General features: G+C 38.7%; 1 protein-coding gene across 9 annotated transcripts in view; it reads left to right on the top strand.

Annotated features, from left to right (window-relative positions):
- Positions 1–21,546, top strand: part of LOC134344341 (growth factor receptor-bound protein 10-like) — a 242,278-nt gene that overhangs the window by 198,545 nt on the left and 22,187 nt on the right. For 8 of the 9 annotated variants that reach the window (XM_063043962.1, XM_063043959.1, XM_063043955.1 and 5 more), the window contains 2 exons: positions 8,519–8,593; positions 10,387–10,524. In XM_063043962.1, coding sequence (XP_062900032.1) covers positions 8,519–8,593; positions 10,387–10,524 — 213 coding nt within the window. The remainder of the gene's footprint in view (positions 1–8,518; positions 8,594–10,386; positions 10,525–21,546) is intronic. The other variant, XM_063043961.1, reaches the window with a different exon arrangement.

Genomic DNA, 21,546 nt, shown 5'->3' with positions numbered 1-21,546 from the left:
TTACTGAACAGTTTTCCTTTCATTAAGTCATATTGATTGTGTAATTATTTCATGCTAATGGTTCCCAACATTTTCCTAATGACGATAATAAGCTCTACTTTCTCTTTCCCTTTCTTAAGCAAAGGTACCAAACTGCTAGTACTTTTAAGAATTGAGGAATTTAAGACAGCTAATGCAACCACTTTCTCTTACAGCAGGGAAGACTCAGAGGATGCTAGTGTTTAAAATCATGGATCATTTACTTATAGGAAAACAATTTTTGGTGTCTGAAGAATCCCTAACTAGAGAGCGCAGAATGAAAGCAATTAACAGTTAGACCATAAGACGTAGGAGCAGATTGGGCCATTTGGCCCATCGAGTCTGCTCTGCCATTTCATCATGGCTGATCTATTTTTCCTCAGTCCCAATCTCCTGCCTTCTCCCCGTATCCCTTCGTGCCCTGACCAATCAAGAATCTATCAACCTCTGCCTTAGATATACATATAGACTTAGCTCCACAGCTGCCTGTTGCAATGAATTCTGCAGATTTATTACTCTCTGACTAAAGAAATTCTTCTTCATCTCCGTTCTAAAATGACATCCCTCTATTATGAGGCTGTGTCAAGTTAACTTGAGGGGGAAAAAAGTAAATGCTCAGTCAGCTAGGATTGAAAATGCACGCCTGATGCAGTGTTAGATATGGGTACAATGGAGCCTTCAAAAGGGAATTTAATAAAAACTTGAATGATTGCAGGGTGGAAGAATGCAAATGTTCTCCAAGATATAGCTTAGGCTAATAGACCCACATAGCCTCTATTTATGTTACTCTGCTCCTCAGTTCTATTCAAAAAGGCATTTTCATTCACTGAATGTATGAAGAAGAACCTCTGATAGGACTGTACATTGCTGATTAGGAATTAATTGGTACGTTGGATTTGTCCTTCACAATGTACATTGGTGATTAATACTGGGATAGTTGGCTCAATATATGGCTGCTTGTGTAGAAGTCTGTGATCCTGTCATGGCCCAAATTCTTTGCTGTGTCTAGTCAATTCAGTTTTTTCTTGGAATTGTATGGTGAACTGATTGAATTGAATTGACTTTATTTCTTACATCCTTCATATACATGAGGAGTAAAAATCTTTTATAGAAATTTATAATAAATAGTGTGTACAACAGGACAATCAATATAACATAGAAATACAATTGTATCAGAATGAATTAATCAGTCTGATGGCCAGGTGGAAGAAGTAGTTTGTGGTTGGGGTAATTCGGGTCCCCAATTAACCTTCAGGCCCTTTTGCATATCTGTCCTTGTAAATATCCTGAATAGTGAGAAGTTCACATCTACGGATGCGCTGGGCTGTCCACACCATTCTCTGCAATTGTGCAATTGAGGGAAGTACAGTTCCTATACCAGGCAGTGATGCTGCCAGTCAGGATGTTCTTAATTGTGCCCCTGTAGAAAGTTCTTAGGATTTGGGAGCCCATACCAAACTTCTTCAACCATCTGAGGTGAAAGAGGCGCTATCGTGCCTTTTTCGCCACACAGCTGGTATGTACAGGCCACGTGAGATGCTCGATGATGTGTATGCCGAGGATCTTAAAGCTGCTTACTCTCTCAACCCCAGATCCATTGATGTCAATAGGTGTTAGCTTGTCTCCATTTCTCCTGTAGTTCACAACCAGCTCCTCTGTTTTTATGACATTGAGGGAGAGTTTGTTTTCTTGACACCACCGTGTCAGGGTGATGACTTCTTCTCTGTAGGCTCCCTCATTATTATTTGAGATTAGGCCAATAAGTGTAGTGTCGTCAGCAAATTTAATAAGCAGATTGGAGCTGTGGGTGGCGACACAGTCATGGGTATACAGAGAGTAAAGGAGGGAGCTTAGGACACAGCACTGAGGGGCAGCTGTGTTGTGGGGCAGAGGTGAGAGAGCCCACTGTTACCACCTGCCAGCGATCTGACAGGAAGTCCAGGATCCAGCTACACAAATCAGGATGAAGTCTAAGGTCTCTGATCATCTTGTTCAGCCTGGGGGGAATTCTGTTTTTGAATGCTGAACTGTAGTCCAAGAACAGCATTCTCACATAAGCATCCCTCTTCTCCAGATGTGTAAGGACAGTGTGTAGAGCTATGGCTATTGCGTCACCTTGTTGATCAGTTTTATCAGTAGGTGAATTGTAGGGAGTCCAGTGTGGGTGGTAGCGTGCTACAGATGTAGTCCTTGACCAGCCTCTCAAAGCATTTGCTTATTATTAAGGTGAGTGCAACAGGATGCCAGTTGTTCAGACATGTTACCTTGGTCTTTTTAGGTACAGGAACAATGGTGGATGTTTTGAAGCAGGAAAGCATTCTACCCTGGGAGAGGGAGAGATTAACAATGTCTATAAACATGTCTGCCAGTTGTGCTGTGCACACTCTTGAGTACCCACCCTGGGATGCTATCCAGCTCCACAGCCTTGTGACTGTCCACTCGTTGGAAACACCTGTGTGCTTCGGCCTCAGAGATGACCAAGCTGCAGGTCGCTTCAGCAGCTCTCTTCAGATGCTTAGTATTGGCAACATTGAATCGCGCGTAAAAAAAATTTGGCTCATCTGGGAGAGAGGCAGTGATGTCAGAAATGCCACTGTGTTTAGCTTTGAAGTCTGCAGTGGTGTGCAAACCTTGCCATAAGCTGCTTGTGTTGGTAGAGAGTTGAGTGTGGATCTTGTCCCTGTATTGTTGTTTTGCTGCCTTGATGACTTGACGCAGATTGTAGCTGCATTTCTTGAGTCCCTGGTGGTTACCAGCAACGTAAGCTGTATCATGCAGACAGTGTAGCTTCCATGGAACTATTGATCTTGAATTTTTGGTTTAGATAGACCCTGACCGATATCTGGGGGACAACATCCTCGATGCACTTCCGGATGAAACTCATGACCCCTTCCGTGAACTGGGAGATATTGTCATCATGAAAGACTTCTCAGTCGACATCATCAAAGCAGTCCTGTAGCTTGGAGGCTGATTGGTAGACCAACAGTGGATGGTCTTAACTCTGGCTGCCTCTTGTTTCAGCTTCTGCCTGTACCTCGGCAGCAGCAAGGTGGAGAAGTAATCTGATTTTCCAAATGGGGGGGTGAAGGAGTGCTTTGTAAGCGTTGCGGAAGGGAGAGTGGCAGTGGTGGAGTACGCTATCTCCCTATGTGCTCACCTAGATGTGTTGGCAAAACTTCGGAGAGACTTTAGTCAGTGACACTCGATTAGAATCACCGGCGACAATGAAGCCAGCCTCTGGGTGTGCAGTTTCCAGTGTGCTGATGGTCTTGTACAGTTCCTTAAGAGCCAGGTCAGTATCAGCTTGTGGTGGATTGTATACAGCTGTAATAATAACAGCCGTGAACTCTGTAGGCAGCCAGAAAGGTCTGCACAGCAGCACCAGGTACTCCAGATCTGGAGAACAAAATGATTTGACGGCATGCACGTTCCGGGGGTCACACCAAGTATTATTAACCATGAAGCACACCACACCTCCTTTACTCTTCCCAGAGAGGATTTTAGGCCGGTCCGCCCAGAACAGGTAATGGGGGCTAAGGGCTTGATGGCATGATTCAGTATCTCATCCGTCAGCCAGGTCTCCACAAAGCACAAAACATTACATTCCTTTGTTTCCGGCTCTCAGTTTGCACAGTTTATTGTCCAGGGTCTAAACATTAACCAGGAGTATTCTAGGGACCAGCGGCCAATTAGCACACCATCTCAACCTCACCAGGACACCAGCCCGTCTTCCTCACCTCCGGTGCCGTTTCTGAGGTAGCAGTGGTGTAGGAGATGGACCTCCCATTGATCGCACAAGCAGGGGTTCCCAGTGTAGACTGCAAATTAGTTTATGTAATGCTGACCACAAGCCGAAGTTAAGATGGCTCATTCATTATCACTTCCAGCCGAAGACTGTCGAGTTTCTTTCAAACTTGCTTTTGAACTTCACTGTTTTTGAGGATGGGTCTCTGATTAATGGTTTTATTGTCTGTTACCCTTCATGGCTATAAGAGGTTTGCAGAGCTTTAATATGTTATCATTTGGCTTTGTCAATAGCACACTGCTTTTGCTGCTTAACTGCCAAATAATCTTATGTTTTAGCTTCACCAGATTGGCTTTTTATTTTTATTTATATCTGATTTTGCTTCTTGGTATGTTGTTTTTATCTCTTCACACTGAATCGGGTTTGATCATGTGAGTGATATGTTCTTAAATCACTAAGAATACTGAGGTGCTGCTTCTCTAGGCTTTCAGTGCCTCAGGATGTCCAGACTTGCTAATACAGTATGGTTTTATATGGTATCATTCCACACAATATGAAGAGAAGTCTTCACTGTCCCATTACCTCAGAGACCTGTGATGCCATCCATACTTTTCCTTGACAATTCTGTTAGACAGCTCTCTTAACTTAAGCTCAGGTCCCCAGTTGTTTATGAGAAGGAAGACATTGATTCAGTTGGCACATCCAAACATGTTTTATTTTTGCAGTGTTTTGTTATGGTATAACAGAGCAGCTTGGTAAGCTATTTCACAGAACATTTCAGAGATGATCAGTAGTTCCAGAGCTGGAGTAAGATGCCAGTCGTTCTCAATTTGCAAGGAACAAGAGGGATTCTCCAGTTTTATGGTCATAATTGCTGATCATTAATTAAGTCTTTTTCTACTTTTAGATTACACACAATTAAAGTTCCCACATTGCCTTGGGAGAATTTGAGGTTGGGTTTCTAGATTCTTTTTTCAGGATCTTTTGATTACCTATCAACTAACGTAGCTCCGATTTTCAATTTCAAAATTCTTGATGTAGGTAATTTATGTCGAGTAAGGTTATTAGTTTGCCATGAGACCTTCAAGTAAGAGTATATAAGGATATTTTCTGTCATTTGCAGGAGATGTCATGGGGGATTTAAGAAGTAGTGTGTGTTTAGTTCCAAATTTACTGGGCACTTAGGCAATTGGCAAGGGCTAATAAAAAGAATTTAGTGTAAATGGCCATTGTTGAAGTGGACAGCATTGGATTGGGGAACTGAGGCTTTGATGAGAGAGGCAGAGGACAGGGTTACGTTTCTATCAAGTTTCTCTTCCTTCTTTTATTAGTGTATAGGTAGAGCAATTAGAATGGATACCAGGGCAGTGGTGTGCTCCTCTTGCACAATGTGGGAAGGCGGGGAGGCCTCCAGTGTCCCTGATGACTTTACCTGTGAGAATGTTTCAAAAGATGTTTCAAAAGGTACAGGGCGAGAGGGAAAAGAGATGGGTGTCTAGCATTTCTAATCAGGGATAGTATCATGGCTGCAGAAAGGATTGATGTTGTGGAGGAATCGTTTACTGAGGCAGTGTGGGTCGAAGTCAGAAACAGTAAGGAAGTAATCACTTTATGGGGAGTATTCAGGGACATTGAGGAGTAGATTAGTAGGCATATTTTGGAAAGGAGGGAAAATAACAAGGTTGTTGTCATGGGTGATTTCAACTTCCCTAATATGATTTTATATTTATTTAGTACAAGAGGTTTAGATGAGCAGAATTTGTTAAGTCTGTTCAGGAAGGATTCCTGATGCAATATGTGGACAGACCAACTGAGGAGAGGCAATATTGGACCTAGTACTAGGCAATGAACCTGGTCAGGTGACAGATTTCTCAATGAACGAGCATGTGGGAGAACCAGATCTCATTCATCAACAAAAAAGCTCGGCAGGGGATGTCTTTCTTGAGGCATCTAGCATGTTCTCCAGAACATACTGATTCAATTTTACACAGCCATCGTAGAGAGCATCCTCACATCAGCCATTACAGTCTGGTTGGTACAGCATCCTTTCACAATATACAAAAACTGTCAGGTCTGCAGAAGGTAATGGCTTCAGTCTGTCAATACTTCAGGACTTGTATGTGCCCAGGAAAAAGAAAGTGGGCAGGAAGAAATATTGCAGATACTACCTACCCTGCAAACTGCCTTTTCCAAAAGCCCCCTTCTGGAAAGCGCTATAGAGCAGTGGTCCTCAACCACCGGGCCGCGAGGAAATGATATGATTTGGCGATTTGAAATGATATGAGTCAGCTGCACCTTTCCTCATTCCCTGTCACACACTGTTGAACTTGAAATCATACCAAATAACACATAGAACCTAAAATAACACTAACATATAGTAAAAGCAGGAATTATATGATAAATACACAGCCTATATAAAGTAGAAATAATGTATGTACAGTGTAGTTTCACTTAGCAGAATCGGGAAGATTAAGCCAAAACCGATTTGTAGAAAAAAAATCGGCACATACACGCATGTGCACGTCATGTGTGCGCACGTCACGCATGCGCACACAGGTGCCCGCACAAGGCTTCATGGTCATGGTAGTCTTTCCCGGGGTAAACACAAGTGTCCCGTATTTGACTGCTATTTTTGTCCCTTATTTGAGAGTTAGAAAGTTGGCAACCCTACTTGAACCTCCCCACCCCGTCGGCCAGTTTGCAAGAATATTGTCAATATTAAACCGGTCCGTGGTGCAAAAAAGGTTGGGGACCCCTGTTATAGAGCAAATGTGACAAAAACTTCATGCCATCTTCAAAGTTTCTTCTATTACCTCAGTCACTGTACTGCACAGTAAACATTATAAACTGCTTTTTACCATGCTGTTTGCATTGCAAATACATACTGGTATTAATGTCAAGTGTAGAAACACAGAAAACCTACAGCACAATATGGTCCCTTCAGCCCACAATGCTGTGCCAAACATGTACTTACTGTAGAAATTACCTAGGGTTACCCATAGCCCTCTATTTTTCTAGGCTCATCAAAGAGTCTCTTAAAATACCCTATTGTATTCGCCTCCACTACCGTCGCCAGCAGCCCAATTCACGCACTCACCACTCTCTGCGTAAAAAACTTACCCCTGACATCTCTGTACCTACCTCCAAGCACCTTAAAACTTTCAACAATTGTAAGGAATAATTATGTAAAAATAAGAAGTTGAATTGCAGATTATAGAATAAATACAAATAAATACATAAATAACAGCGTATATGTACAATTTAACAGCATTATAAAAAGTGGTTTAAAATGTTTATTTATTAATTTATTTATTTAGAGATACCGTGTAGGATAGGCCTTCAAACACTTGAAGCTACACTGCCCAGCAACCACTAATTTAATCCTTGCCTAAACATAGAACAATTTAAATGACCAATTAACCTACTAACCAGTACATCTTTGGACTGTGGGAGGAAACCAGGGACCTGGAGAAAACCCATGCATTGCACAATATAAAGGATGCCCTGGGATTGAACTCTGAACTCCGACACCCTGAGTTGTAAAAACTCATGCTAATTGTTACACTACCATGGCTTACAGTACAGTGCAGTGATGGGGGTAGAAGGAGGTGGCGGGCTAACTAGATTAATTGCCTGGGAGAAGAAACTTTTAAGGTGGTATGATTTTTTTTTTGGTTTTAGTAACTCTATGGCACTTACCAGGAAGGAGCTTTAGGAAAAGGCAGTTTGCAGGGTGAGTTGAATCTGCAAGTCTACTGAGGATCAGTGACTATGACTTTTGGAATAGTTGAGCTCTAACCTGTGCACATTTGACTGTTTAATTATAATAGGCCATTTTAATTTTTTTACTTTCTTTGCTAACCCTAAGTTAATATTCATAAATTATAGTTTCTTTAATTGTATGTATTGTGCTGTCTGTTATTTTCTGGCACCGAGTTGTAACAAGGTAGCAAATTACACAGCATTCACAAAAACCAGGGTTTGGGTGGTACAGACGTCCCAATCTCACAGATTTGGTGGGACTGGAATGTGTATTCCTGGTTTTACGCAGCCTGAGGAAACTGGGATTTCAATAGTTTACTATATTTGTCCCTTGTAAATAAAGTAAGAGTCTTGAGGAAGCTTAAAAAGTTCAAGCCTTGGATTTGTAGTTTGCTCGTTGGATCTAGACTGAAATGTGAAACCGAATTGTGGTAAAAACCTGTTTAGTCATTTACGCTCGGGTGGTGGGGTGGAGTTATGTTTCTACCAAAGGAGGTGTAAAGTACTCCTTCCCTTAGGCAAGGTGTGGCACCTGTTTAGCACCCCCCCCCCCCACCACCAAGATCAGGGTCATGTGAAGCCATGGGTTCAGGTGGTGAATGGTTGTATGAGCAGCTGGTACATATCACAAGTCCTGGTTATGCGACATTGATGCCAGGCAGACAATCTCTGAAGAATATTGATAATGTCTGGGGTTTCCTGTCTGTTGAAAAGACTGTCCAGAAGAAGGCAATGATAAATCAATTCTGTTGAACAATTTGCCAAGAATAATCATGGTCATGGTCCATGATCGCCCAATTCATATGACACAGTACATAATAATAATGATGATGAGACTTTACAAGGAAAATGAATGTAATAACCAAATGTTTACTGGGTTTAAAACATTTAAAGTGTGTAGATTATTAGTGAGAGGTTACCAGGACAAATGTAGAGAGTTTAATGAAATATGTATATTGGTCAGTCTTTGAATGGCATTATTTGTTTGGACAGAGCTTCTTTCCAGAGCAGATGGTGTCCGGTTGTCAGGAATTAAATGGAAGTAATCCACATTCACAGCTCATGCAGGTAGGCTGGTTATCCTTTTGGAAATATTGCACAAAGTTTTTCTGTGACTATGGGAATCTTTTTTAATTGGTAGCTATGAGCAATATCTTGGAGAAAGTCAAATCTTTGGAAGGTAAATATTGTATTTCATGGTTTGTAAAAGTGAAGGTGGGTCAGAAGATTTTGTAATAATGTTAGTTTTCAAGGTGGTGAGGATTTGTAGGCGAATAGGGCTATATTATTTTGTTTGAATGAATTGGAATATTCCATCGCTCGGTTAATGTAAACCGAACTTGTATGTTTAAAAAATGGTTACAAGGTAGTGTGACAAAATATGCATACATATTGAAATCTGTGAGATATGATAATACTAAACAGGATTAGTGTACAGAGTCTTTTTGAGATTTTATTGTTTCTTTTTAATCCCATTTCGCTGTTCTTTAATAGTTTTGCTTCCCATGTATCTGTAAATATAGAATAATAGCAACAGGGACACTGAAGAGTAGATAAGTAGACAGATTTTGGAAAGGTACAGAAATAACCAGGTTATTGTTACGAGTCATTTTATCTTCTGTAATATTGATAGGCACATCCTTTGTGCAAAAGGTTTAGATGGGGCAGAATTTGTTAAATGTGTCCTCCAGGAAGGGTTCATGACACAGTATGTGGACAGGCTAACTAGAATATAGAACCAAACAACACAGCATTGGCCTTTTGGCCCACAAAGTTATGCCAAACTTCTAATCTACTTTAAGGTTGATCTAACCCTTCTCTCCTACGTAGCCCTCCATTTTTCCATAATTCACATACCTAAGAGCTTCTTAAATATCTCTAATGCATATGTCTGCACCACCAACACTGACAGAGCATTCTATGTACCCACAACTCTAAACAAAAACTACTTCTGATATTCCCCTATACTTTCCTCCAATCGCCTTAAAATTATGCCCATTCATATTAGGCATTTCTGCTTTGGGAAACATTTCTAGCTATCTACTCAATCAATGCCTCATAGCTCTTATACAACTCTACCAAGTGTCCTCTCATCCTCCTTTGCTCTAGTGAGAATTGGATGTTGGGTCTGTTGAAAAAGAGACATTTCAGGCTTATTAGAAAAGAGAGATGGAATAGAAGGATAAATGCTTACGTTGTGAATTTCAGAAATGATTATACTGAAAACTATTCGCATTTCTATTGTCACTTCAGCATATATGTGAATAAAACAGGGAATTTCATAGTAATCAACCAAAAATGTTACCGAATCTTAAGTTACTGGGAGATGATCAAAACTGTGACCAGGAAGAGATGGTTTATAAAGGTAACTGTAAAACATGAAGCATAGGGCTTTAGGGAGAAATTCCAGCAAGTATCGTACACCCGATTAGGTGTTTTGGTGAAAGGACAAATTTTCACAAAGTTACAGTAAGAAGTGATACTGTATGGTGCAAGCAGTCTGAAAAATGTATTGATTTTATGGGATAAGGCCAAATGCAATTCAGACATAATTATCATGCTGATTTCCAAGGGCTAAATTAATAAGATCAGTGGTCTGTGGAATGTACTTGTCTGGTTTGCCAGTCTGTCATAGCTATTTCCTTTTTGGAAAGGCAGTATATCATTCATCGTCTTTCTACAGTTGATGGAAAATGTGACCACCCAGGAATACTTCAACAATCAGATGTACCGCACGTTATGCTTGATAATATACAAAATAGTCCACTCTTGTCATGCACAAGACTTATACAGCCACTTAGAATTAATATATTTTTAGATTAAGTTTTTAAAACATATTGTTTGTGCCAATCTTGTTACAGAATTTCTTGAACTCCAGCAGTTGCCCAGAAATTCAAGGATACTTGCATGTGAAGGAATTGGGGAAAAAGTCTTGGAAGAAACTGTGTGTGTTTTTACGAAGATCAGGGCTTTATTTCTCCTCAAAAGGAGCTTCAAAGGTAAGATACTGTTTAGAATTTTCCTACTGCTGAATCAGAATCAGGTTTAATAATCACTGGCATATGTCATGGAATTCGTTGTTTTGTGGCACCAGTACATTACAATATATACTAATTTTAAAAAACTATAAATTGCAATAAGAAATATATATTAAAATAATTTAAATAAGTGGAGCAAAATCAAAGAAAAAAATAGTGAGACTGCGTGCATGAGTTCATTGTCCATTCAGAAATCCTATGGCAGAGGGAAAGAAGTTGTTCCTAAAATGTGTGTGTGTCTTCAAGCCTTGGAGCCCTTGAAGGCTCACATTATAGGAGATGACCTAGTTTAAAATGAATATCACAGTCAAGCAGTTAATGCCAAAGTAATGGACAAAACGTGATTCTAATTTCTGATGAGACAATCAGGAGGCAGCTACACTATGGTATAAAATTTGTTAAAAGATTGTACGAGCAAGGAGTATCTGTTAAGGAAAAGACCTACACAGGTTAAAGATGCATAACATAGAAACATTTAATGTTTATTCAATCACAGCTTTCTTTTCCTAAAGGCTAGAGATTATTATTCAATTATTTTTATTGTCTTACTGTACATTACTGTATGATAAGACATGCATATATTCTTATTAAGACTGCATGCATATATCATTTGTGCATTTGTATTTCCTCTATAAAAGACTTTCCATTTAAATGCCAAATGTGAAACTTTTCAGAGAAAATTCACAGAAGAGTGTTGAGCCCAGTAGAATGGTTGGACAATTAAAATGGTGAATGGGCAGAAAATTGAAGTGTTCATATTACTGGACAATATTACAGAAATAATGGGGTAAGATTCTGGTGACAAGAATTGTGAAAAATTTGAAACTGTCTGTCAGAACCAGTGCAGTTATAATTCAGTTAACCAAACACTTACATATAGTGGGTGATTACAAGGGAAGTTCCCACTTGCTTCAAAAAGGCAACAATTATACCAGTGCCTAAGAAGAATAATGTGAGCTGCTTTAATGACTATTGCCCAGTAAAACTCACATCTACAGTGATGAAATGCTTTGAGAGGTTGGTAATGACTAGACTGAACTCTTGACTCAGCAAGGACCTGGACCCACTGCAATTTGCCTATTTCTACAAAAGGTCAATCTCAATGGCTCTTCACATGGCCTTAGACCACCTGTACGATACAAGCACCTATGTCAGAGTGCTGTTCATTGACTAAAGTTCAGCATTTAACATCTTCATTCCCACAACCCTAACATAGACCCTGGGCCTCTGTACCTCCCTCTGCAATTGGATCCCTGACTTCCTAACCGGAAGACCACAATCTGTGTGGATTGGTGATATCTCCTCCAAGCTGATGATCAACACTGGTGCACCTCAGGGGTGTGTGCTTAGCCCACTGCTCTAATATCTCTATACCTCTATACCCATGACCGTGTGGCTAAGCATAACTCAAATACCATCTATAAATTTGCTGATGATACAACCATCGTTGGTAGAATCTCAGATGGAAATGAGAGGGCGTACAGGAGTGAGATATACCAACTAGTGGAGTGGTGTCACAGCAACAACCTTGCACTTAACATTAGTGAGACGAAAGAGCTAATTGTGGACTTCAGGAAGGATAAGATGAAAGAACACATACCAGTCCTCATAGAGGGATCAGAAGTGGAGTGAATGAGCATTATCAAGTTCCTGGATGTCAAGGTATCTGAGGACCTGACCTGGTCCCAACATATGAATGCAGCTATGAAGAAGGCAAGACAGCGATTATACTTCATTAGGAGTTTGAAGAGATTTGGTATGTCAACAAAACCACTGAAAAACTTCTATATATGTACCATGGAGAGCATGCTGACAGGCTGCATCACTGTCTGGTATGGGGGGGAAGTCTACTGCACAGGACTAAAAGAAGCTGCAGAGGGTCGTAAATTTAGTTGGCTCCATCTTGGGTACTAGCCTACAAAGTGCACAGGATATCTTCAAGGATTAGTGTCTCAGAAAGGCAGCAGCCATTATTAAGGACCCCCGGCAGACAAGGCCTGAAGGCACACACTCAACAATTCAGGAACAGCTTCTTCCTCTCTGCCATCGGATTCCTTTCTTTTTAAATCTTTTTATTGAGTAAGTATACAAAAAAGATAAGCCATATAAACATTAATACAATGTTAAAGTATAATAAAATTCCAAAAGGTATCAATACCAAAAAAAAATACTACAAACAATGTAATTTAAACATAAGAAACCAAGATAACATAATAGTATACTAAATTTTATATATATAATGGAAAAAAAAGAAAAAAAAAACCCCAAAAAAAACCCCACCGTGCAACTAACTAAAAGCAAGGCAAAGCAATGGGCTAACTTGAAACCAAACAGAGTTAAACTTAAAATCACGTCCTCAACCCCGACCTCCATTAAAAACAGTGAAAAAAAAAACAAGAAGGGTAAATATTACATTAAATGAAAATATCGAATAAAAGGTCCCCAAATCTGTTCAAATTTAAATGAAGAATCATAAAGGTTACTTCTAATTTTCTCCAAATTCAAACATAAAATCGTCTGAGAAAACCAAAAAAAGGTAGTTGGAGCATTAAGCTCTTTCCAATGTTGTAAAATACATCTTTTCGCCATTAAAGTAAGAAATGCAATCATTCTACGGGCTAAAGGGGAAAGATTACTAGAAATTTTAGGTAGTCCAAAGATAGCAGTAATAGGGTGAGGAGAGATATCTATATTTAATACCTTAGAAATAATATTGAAAATATCTCTCCAAAAAGTTTCCAAAGTAGGGCAAGACCAAAACATATGAGTTAAAGAGGCTATCTGCCCCGAACATCTATCACAAAAAGGATTAATATGCGAGTAAAAACGCGCTAACTTATCTTTGGACATATGTGCTCTATGAACCACTTTAAATTGAATTAGGGAATGTTTAGCACAAATAGAGGAAGTATTAACTAATTGTAAAATCTGCCCCCAATCATCCACAGAAATGGTAAGCCCCAATTCCTGTTCCCAATCTACCCTAATCTTATCAAATGGAGCTTTCCTAAGTTTCATAATAATATTATAAATCATAGCCGATGCACCTTTCTGACATGGATTGAGGTTAATTATCGAATCTAAAATATATGTAGGAGGAAGCATTGGAAAGGAAGAAAGTATAGTACTTAGGAAATTTCTAACTTGTAAATATCTAAAAAAATGTATTCTTGATAAGTTATATTTATTAGATAATTGTTCAAAAGACATAAGGGAACCATCTAAAAATAAATCCAAAAACCGTAAAATACCCTTAGTCTTCCAAGTTTGAAAAGCGCGATCCGTAAAAGAGGGAGGAAAAAATATGTTACCTAAAATAGGAATCGCTAACCCGAATTGATTAAGATCAAAAAATTTTCTGAATTGAAACTAAATGCGCAAGGCATATTTAACTATCGGGTTAGAGACCTGCTTAAGGCGTTTCGAATCAAAAGGGAGAGAGGAGCCTAAAATAGAGCCAAGTGTATAACCCTGAACAGATTGTAATTCCAATGCTACCCATTTAGGAATAGATAGTATATCCTGGTCAAGTAACCAAAATTTCATATGTCGAATATTAATAGCCCAGTAATAAAATCTAAAGTTAGGTAATGCTAAACCTCCATCTCTCTTAGCTTTCTGTAAATGTATTTTACCCAGTCTCGGATTCTTATTCTGCCAAATAAATGAAGAAATTTTAGAGTCAACTTTATCAAAGAAAGATTTTGGAACGAAAATTGGTAATGCCTGAAACACATATAAAAATTTTGGCAAAAAAAACATCTTAACTGCATTAATACGACCAATCAAAGTTAAATATAAGGGAAACCATTTAGATGAAAGTTGAGTAATATGGTCTATTAATGGTAAAAAGTTAGTCTTAAATAAATCTTTGTATTTACAAGTAATTTTAATCCCAAGATATGAAAAATAATTATTAATCAATTTAAATGGAAATTTATAATATAAGGGAAGATGTTTATTAATCGGAAAAAGTTCACTCTTACTAAGATTTAATTTATAACCTGAGAAAAAACCAAATTGTGCTAATAACTCTAAAACAGCAGGAATGGATTTCTCAGGATTAGAAATATATAAAAGTAAATCATCAGCATAGAGTGATAATTTATGGGACTTTAATCCCCGAATTATCCCAGTAATATTTGAAGATTCTCGAATAGCAATTGCAAGAGGTTCTAATGCAATATCAAATAATAGGGGACTAAGAGGACAGCCTTGTCGAGTACCACGAAAGAGAGGAAAAAAAGGTGAGTTTAAAGAGTTAGTACGAACCGAGGCTACAGGGGAATGATATAACAGTTTAATCCAGGATATAAATTTCAAGCTAAAATTAAACATTTCAAGCACCTTAAATAAATAAGGCCATTCTACTCTATCAAAAGCTTTCTCGGCATCTAAAGAAATAACACACTCAGGAACATTTTGTGAGGGAGTATAAACGATATTTAACAATGTACGAATATTATAAAAAGAGTAACGACCTTTAATAAAACCCGTTTGGTCTTCCGAAATAATAGAAGGAAGTACTTTTTCTAGTCTATTTGCTAATAACTTAGAAAAAACTTTAGAATCAACATTTAATAAAAATATTGGTCTATAAGATGCACATTGAGCAGGGTCTTTATCCTTCTTTAGTATTAGAGAAATTGATGCTCTATTAAAAGATTCAGGAAGTTTACCAAGTTTCAAAGAAGCCTCAAAAACCCTACAGAGCCAAGGAATCAATAAAGAAGCAAAACATTTATAAAATTCAACGGTAAACCCATCCGGGCCAGGAGCTTTCCCCAGATTCATAGAAAAAATAACATTCTTAATCTCATCCATTGTAATGGAAGTATCTAATAAAGAAGACATATCCTGTGAAATCTGAGGGAAGTCTAACTTATCTAAAAAATCATTCATATATTTAGAATCTCGAGGAGACTCTGATTGATATAAAGAAGAATAAAAATCACAAAAGGTTTGATTAATCCCCACATGATCCAGTATCAATCGATCATTTTGGTTATAAATCTGATTGATTTGAGATTTAACATAATTAGATTTCAATTGATTAGCCAGCAGCTTGCCAATTTTGTCACTGTGAACATAAAAGTCACTTCTTGTTTTCTTTAATTGGTTTACAATCGAGGACGAGAGTAATAAACTGTGTTCCATTTGAAGTTCAGTTCTTTGTTTGTATAACTCCTCAGAAGGAGCCATAACATATTTCTTATCAATTTCTTTAATCTTGTCCACAATTGCCATCTCCTCCTGCTTCTGTTTCTTCCTCAAAGCAGCAGAATACGAAATAATCTGACCCCGAATATAGGCTTTAAAAGTGTCCCAAAGAGTGTTAACCGAAATATCTTCTGTATGGTTAATTGTAAAAAAAAGCTCAATCTGTTCATTCATAAAATTAACAAAGTCCGAGTCCTGAAGCAACAGCGAATTAAAACGCCATTGTCTATTATTTGGTATATTGGCCATAATTTTAATAGAAAGCTCAAGTGGAGCATGATCTGAAATGGTTATAGAATCATAATCACATTTAATCACTGAAGGAATAAGACGAGAATCAATGAAAAAATAATCAATTCTTGAATAGGAATGATGAACATGTGAAAAGAAGGAAAAATCTTTTTCCTGAGGATGCAGAAAACGCCAAATGTCCGTCGACCCAGAATCAGAAAGGAAAAAATTAATCAAATTTGCAGATTTATTAGGTAAAGTCCGTAAAGGAGCCGAACGGTCCAAAGCTGGAGACAAACAGGTATTAAGATCTCCGCCCCAGATCAATGAAAACTCGTTCAAATTCGGAAACTGATCAAACAATGATTTATAAAATTCCGGACAATCCATATTAGCATAAACATTAACCAAAACTACTTTTTTATTAAATAGTAAACCACTAACCAATAAAAATCTACCATTCGGATCAGAAATAATATCCTGTTGTATAAAAGTAACTGAGGAATCTATAAAAATAGAGACGACTCGAATCTTAGCATTGGAGTTCGAATGAAATTGTTGACCCTTCCAGAATTTGAAAAAACGTAGTCTGTCCCCCCTCCGTACATGGGTCTCTTGTAAAAATAAAATTTGTGCTTTAAGTCTCCGGAACACTTTAAAAACTTTTTTCCTTTTAATAGGATGATTAAGACCGTTAGTATTCCAGGAGACAAAATGAATAATAGACTCCATAAATCCTAAAGTCAACCCACAACAAGGAGGATTGACGATAGGCGCGACCCACAAACCCGGAGAGGAAACAGAACATACAAAAGATACCGGGAAAAAGGACGCAACCAGTACTTCAATAATGTATATAGCCCAAAGAGAAACAAACTAAAACGTGAAGCCCCTCCCACCACCCCGGCCCCAAGACCCCAAGGCAAAATCTAAAGTAGACCCGCCAGAAAGAAGCAAGCGCTAAAACTACCCCCATGACTTCCGGTATACGCTCCCTAAAAAAAAAGGTATAAATATGAAAAAAGATCAGCTAATTGTAAAACAGTAAAAAAGTAAAAAAAAAGGTAGCTCAATTAAAATACACACAGAACAGAACAAAAGCCAGAAAATATATATTTAAAAAAAAACCACAATAAACCTCAAACCCATGAATAAACACAGCAACAAGAAAAAATAAGATTATTGACATAAAGTGGTTATAAAAAGCAAAACAGAATAAAATTTTTAAAAAACTACAAAATTTAAGGCCACATAGGAAATACGTAAGATGACAAAAAGGAAGTAACAACCCAGAATCCCCTGGGAAAAGAAAGAAATGACGCAGTTAAAAAGAAAGTTTAGCAACCATATTAAGAAATCAAAAATAAACTTTTCTGCCCAAATAGGGGCACGAAAAAGTTAAAACCAACCAATTCACAGCCTCCGATCAACGGAGATAATTAAAAAAAAAAGCAATTAAGATGTTGAAGATGAAAGTTGATCCAGATAACTCTGGGCATCCGATGGAGAATCAAAAAAACGAAGGGCTCCATCTGACATGCGAATCCTTAGACGTGCAGGGTACAGCAGCGCTGGTCTTAAATCCATCTTATAGAATTCCGACATCACGGATCTGTAACGAACCCGTTGGTCCCAGATTGGTTTACTGAAATCTTCCACGAATCGGAACTTAAGATCCGAAAAATCAATGAAACCTTTAGATCGAGCGAATCGAAACAGTCTCTCCTTGTCTTGAAAGTAATGAAAACGTAAGATAACATGCCTAGGTCTATCTGACCTAGACGAGTATGATGGGATTCTGTGAACACGATCCAGTAGCGGTGGTTGGTCAGGAAATACAGTAGGGAATGCATCTTTTAAAAGTTGAGAAAAATACTTACATGGGGTTGTTAGATTCCACAGCTTCCCTCACCCCGATCATTCGTAAATTCTGCCGTCGCATTCTAGATTCCAAGTCAGAGTTTTTAAAAGTCAGAAAGTCAAGTTTCTTCTTCATTACATTAATTGTTTCTTCGATTTTCCCCATCTTAAGCTCACTTTGTTGCGCGAATTTTTGAAAATCAGATATAGCCGACTGATGTTCCGCAATAAATGTTTGCATCTTATCAATTGAATCGGCAATTTTCTGGAGATTAGTTGAGATTTCCGTATGAATCAGGTCTTTAACAGGGCCTGCAATTTCCGTACGAATGATCTCCCTAACAGAGGTTGAAATTTCCCTCTGAATTAACTCCGATATCGCTTTCAAAGTCACCGGTGATTCAGTCGGGGGGAGATCCGTACCTTTCGGTTTAACCGGAGGTTTACCATCCTTGCCGTTTTTCCCGTTCTTAGACATAGCAGATCTAAGTTTCATCCAGTTGTCGGAGAATTCAGTTTAATTCAAAGTATTGTAAGAATTGATGCCTTAATGGTTAATTAAAGTATAGCTGACCATAGAGAAAAAAAAACTCAGAGGTAATGGAACGAGTCAAGAACGCGACTTCACTCCATGAGCGCTACCGGAAGTCTGCCATCGGATTCCTAAATGGACATTGAACCCATGAACACTTTTTAAATATATATTTTTCTGTTTTTGCACGACTTTTAATCTATTCAATATACTGTAATTTATTATTTATTTATTTGTTATTTTCCTCCTCTTCTGTATTATGTATTGCATTGAACTGCTGCTAAGTTAGCAAATTTCATGATACATGCCGGTGATAATAAACCTGATTCTGATTCTGATTAGGAACTGAAACAAGTTTAGGCAAGGTAGGTAGAGATATCAATGAACACTGGAGGAGACTGGAGTATCCAGCTGTGCTGAAAGTTGAGAAGGCAATAGAAACATTGTTTATCACATTTTCAGTTAGTTTGGACTGAGACAAGCAGCTTTGATACTGTTGAGTGGCGGGAATCAGGTTAGGAAATTAATTTATTGAATTGTGTTGGAAATAAATTGTAGGAATTGAAAATAGATAGAAAATAAAGGTTAGTGTGTTTGTTACAAAGGCAGATGGTGACAGATTTGAAAGAGTGGGGAACAATACTGAAGGAAAAACTTTTCTTATCAATATTTTCAGTTAACGTGACCTCAGGAAGAAGTTAGGTGATCAAGAGATTGGTTAGAAGAGGATCATTTTGAAGGATAGGTATAGAACCTAGAAAAATTTACAGATTCAGGCATGTGAGAATCTAGAGGACGCAAGCAAGAAGGAAGCAATTAGTAACTTTAAAGTTTTCATGATGCTAGTTTTTGCATGAAGTGATTCATTATTACGCTTGAAGTTTCAGTTCTCCCATGCTTCCCAAGTTTAATACAACAGCAATGAAAAATTTCAATTAGAAAATAGTTTTGATAGAATTTATTTTGGTGCAAACAAAATAAAATTATAACAATAAAATAAAATAAAATACGGTGGTTCCTTTTAGGATTTTCTGTTCAGTTTCAGGTAACAGGAGCCATTACTTGTCACGAGAAGTGGGAGATTTAAAAAGCAGTGCTTGTCAGGACTTTTTGTTTAGATCAGAATCAGGTTAACTTTGACTGTCATATGTCATGAAATTTGTTGTTTCTTGGCAACAGTACAGTGGAATACATAAAAGATTACTGTAATTACCTAAAGACAGCAGGAAAATTATGCAACAGCTTCAGCCTGATAAAGCATCTGGCCCTGACCAGATTCCAACTAGGGTCTTAAAGGAATGCAGTGCAGAACTTGCAAGTCCTCTCTGCCGCCTCTTCCAGCTATGCTTCTTGAGTGGTGTATTCCCAGAACAATGGAAGATAGCATCAGTACCCAGTGCACAAGCAGGATTCCATAGCTGATCCTACAAATTACTGCCCCATATCCTTACTCAGTGTCATCAGCAAGGTAATGGAAGCAGCAGTCCACAAACAAGTTTAGAACTATCTACTCCATAACAACTTAATTTCAAGTAGGCAGTATGGATTTTGGACCTGATCACAGTACAGCCGATCTCCTCACCACCTTATCTCAAACGTGGAACACCTTCTTAGACAAAGGTGGAGAAGTGTGTATCATTGCCCTGGATATCAAAGGAGCATTTGACAAGGTCTGGCATAATGGACTCTGTGTTAAGCTGAGATCCAAAGGGATATCTGGAAAGCTGCTTAGATGGCTGCAGAGCTAGCTTCATGGACGGACCATCAAAGTTGTTATCTCTGGTCAGGCTTCTGATCCTTCAACCATCAATGCATCTGTACCACAGGGTTCAATACTTGGGCCACTTCTGTTTTCCATCTTCATTGACTTCTTGGTTGATGCATGCAATAACAAGCTATACCTGTACACTAATGACTCCACACTATTTATACCAATTAGAGCAGGAAAGAGTAATACAGTGGCAGCAGGCCTGAATAGGGATCTTGACAGGATGAAAGCCTGGGCAGACGACTGGAATGTCACCTTTGAGCCTACTAAGTGCAAGGCAATGGTGATGTCTAGGAAGAGGAATCCATCTAACCCCGACCTGTATTTTGGGAACTGAAAGCTGGATTTAAAGAAGGAGCTAGTAATCCTTGGTGTTAATATTGACGGCAAGTTGGTGTGGGATAAACACCTTACCACTATTTCAAACCAGGTTGTACAAAAGCTTGGAGCTCTGCAGAAATGAGCATCCAAACTAGACAAAGAGGGCAGAGCCATGGTTTACAAAGCCCAGGTACAAAGTATCATGGAGTATGCCTGCTATCATGGATGAATGCCTCACAGAGTGTTCTCAGCCAGCTTTATTCCATTCAAAGAAAGGCTCTCAGATTATAGGTGTAGATGAAGCCACAGCTTGTGAGAAGCTAGCCATCAGTAGCTTACACCACAGATGACATATACAAAATGCACACCAGCCACAGCCCTGCAGACCTTTGCGCCATGCTGCCTTTATCTTATGAGAGACAGTGCACCGCACAATCAAGTTTATCTATGCCTGCTCATGCTGCTTCTATGCCTGATGTGAGAACCTACACACTGGATAGAAGCTTCCTTCACTGTGCTATCAGAATTTGGAACAGCCTTCCAGATGCTGTGGTTGGAAACATCTGCGACGATGGGGTCCAAGCCTTCAAGAGACGAGTGCACAAGCACCTATCATCTCTGGGAGGGAAGTCACATGCTTCTTCATAAGCTATTATGAAGGGGACCAGGATGGCAGTGCTTGGTTGTTGGTAGGTAGGGTTAATACCTGACTTTCAAGAGCACTTGTGAGTTATGTTCCAGCTGGACTTAGTCCTTAAACTGCTGGAGAACTGTGCGGAAAGAACAGGTGCTGTTTTCTCCCAGTAGGGATTAGTTCCATGTGCCCCTGCCACGTTTTGTCACCCTGCAACCTTATCCTTCAATCTCTTTGAATTATGGAGGACAGCATGTGAATAAATGGCTCTCTCCAGCAGACTTCATCATGATCATCATGACTCCAGTATTTCTACTATTTTTAATGTTTCTTTATCGTACATATGATTTTTTTGTGTTCTATCGCTGAGCAGCAGTGAACCATCTGATTGGCCTAACTGAGTTCTCTTTGGGAACT

Source organism: Mobula hypostoma, chromosome 3, assembly GCF_963921235.1.
Source record: "Mobula hypostoma chromosome 3, sMobHyp1.1, whole genome shotgun sequence".
NCBI lineage: Eukaryota > Metazoa > Chordata > Chondrichthyes > Myliobatiformes > Myliobatidae > Mobula > Mobula hypostoma.
Note: the sequence above shows the minus strand (reverse complement) of the source record. Positions and strands in the feature narration are given on the sequence as shown.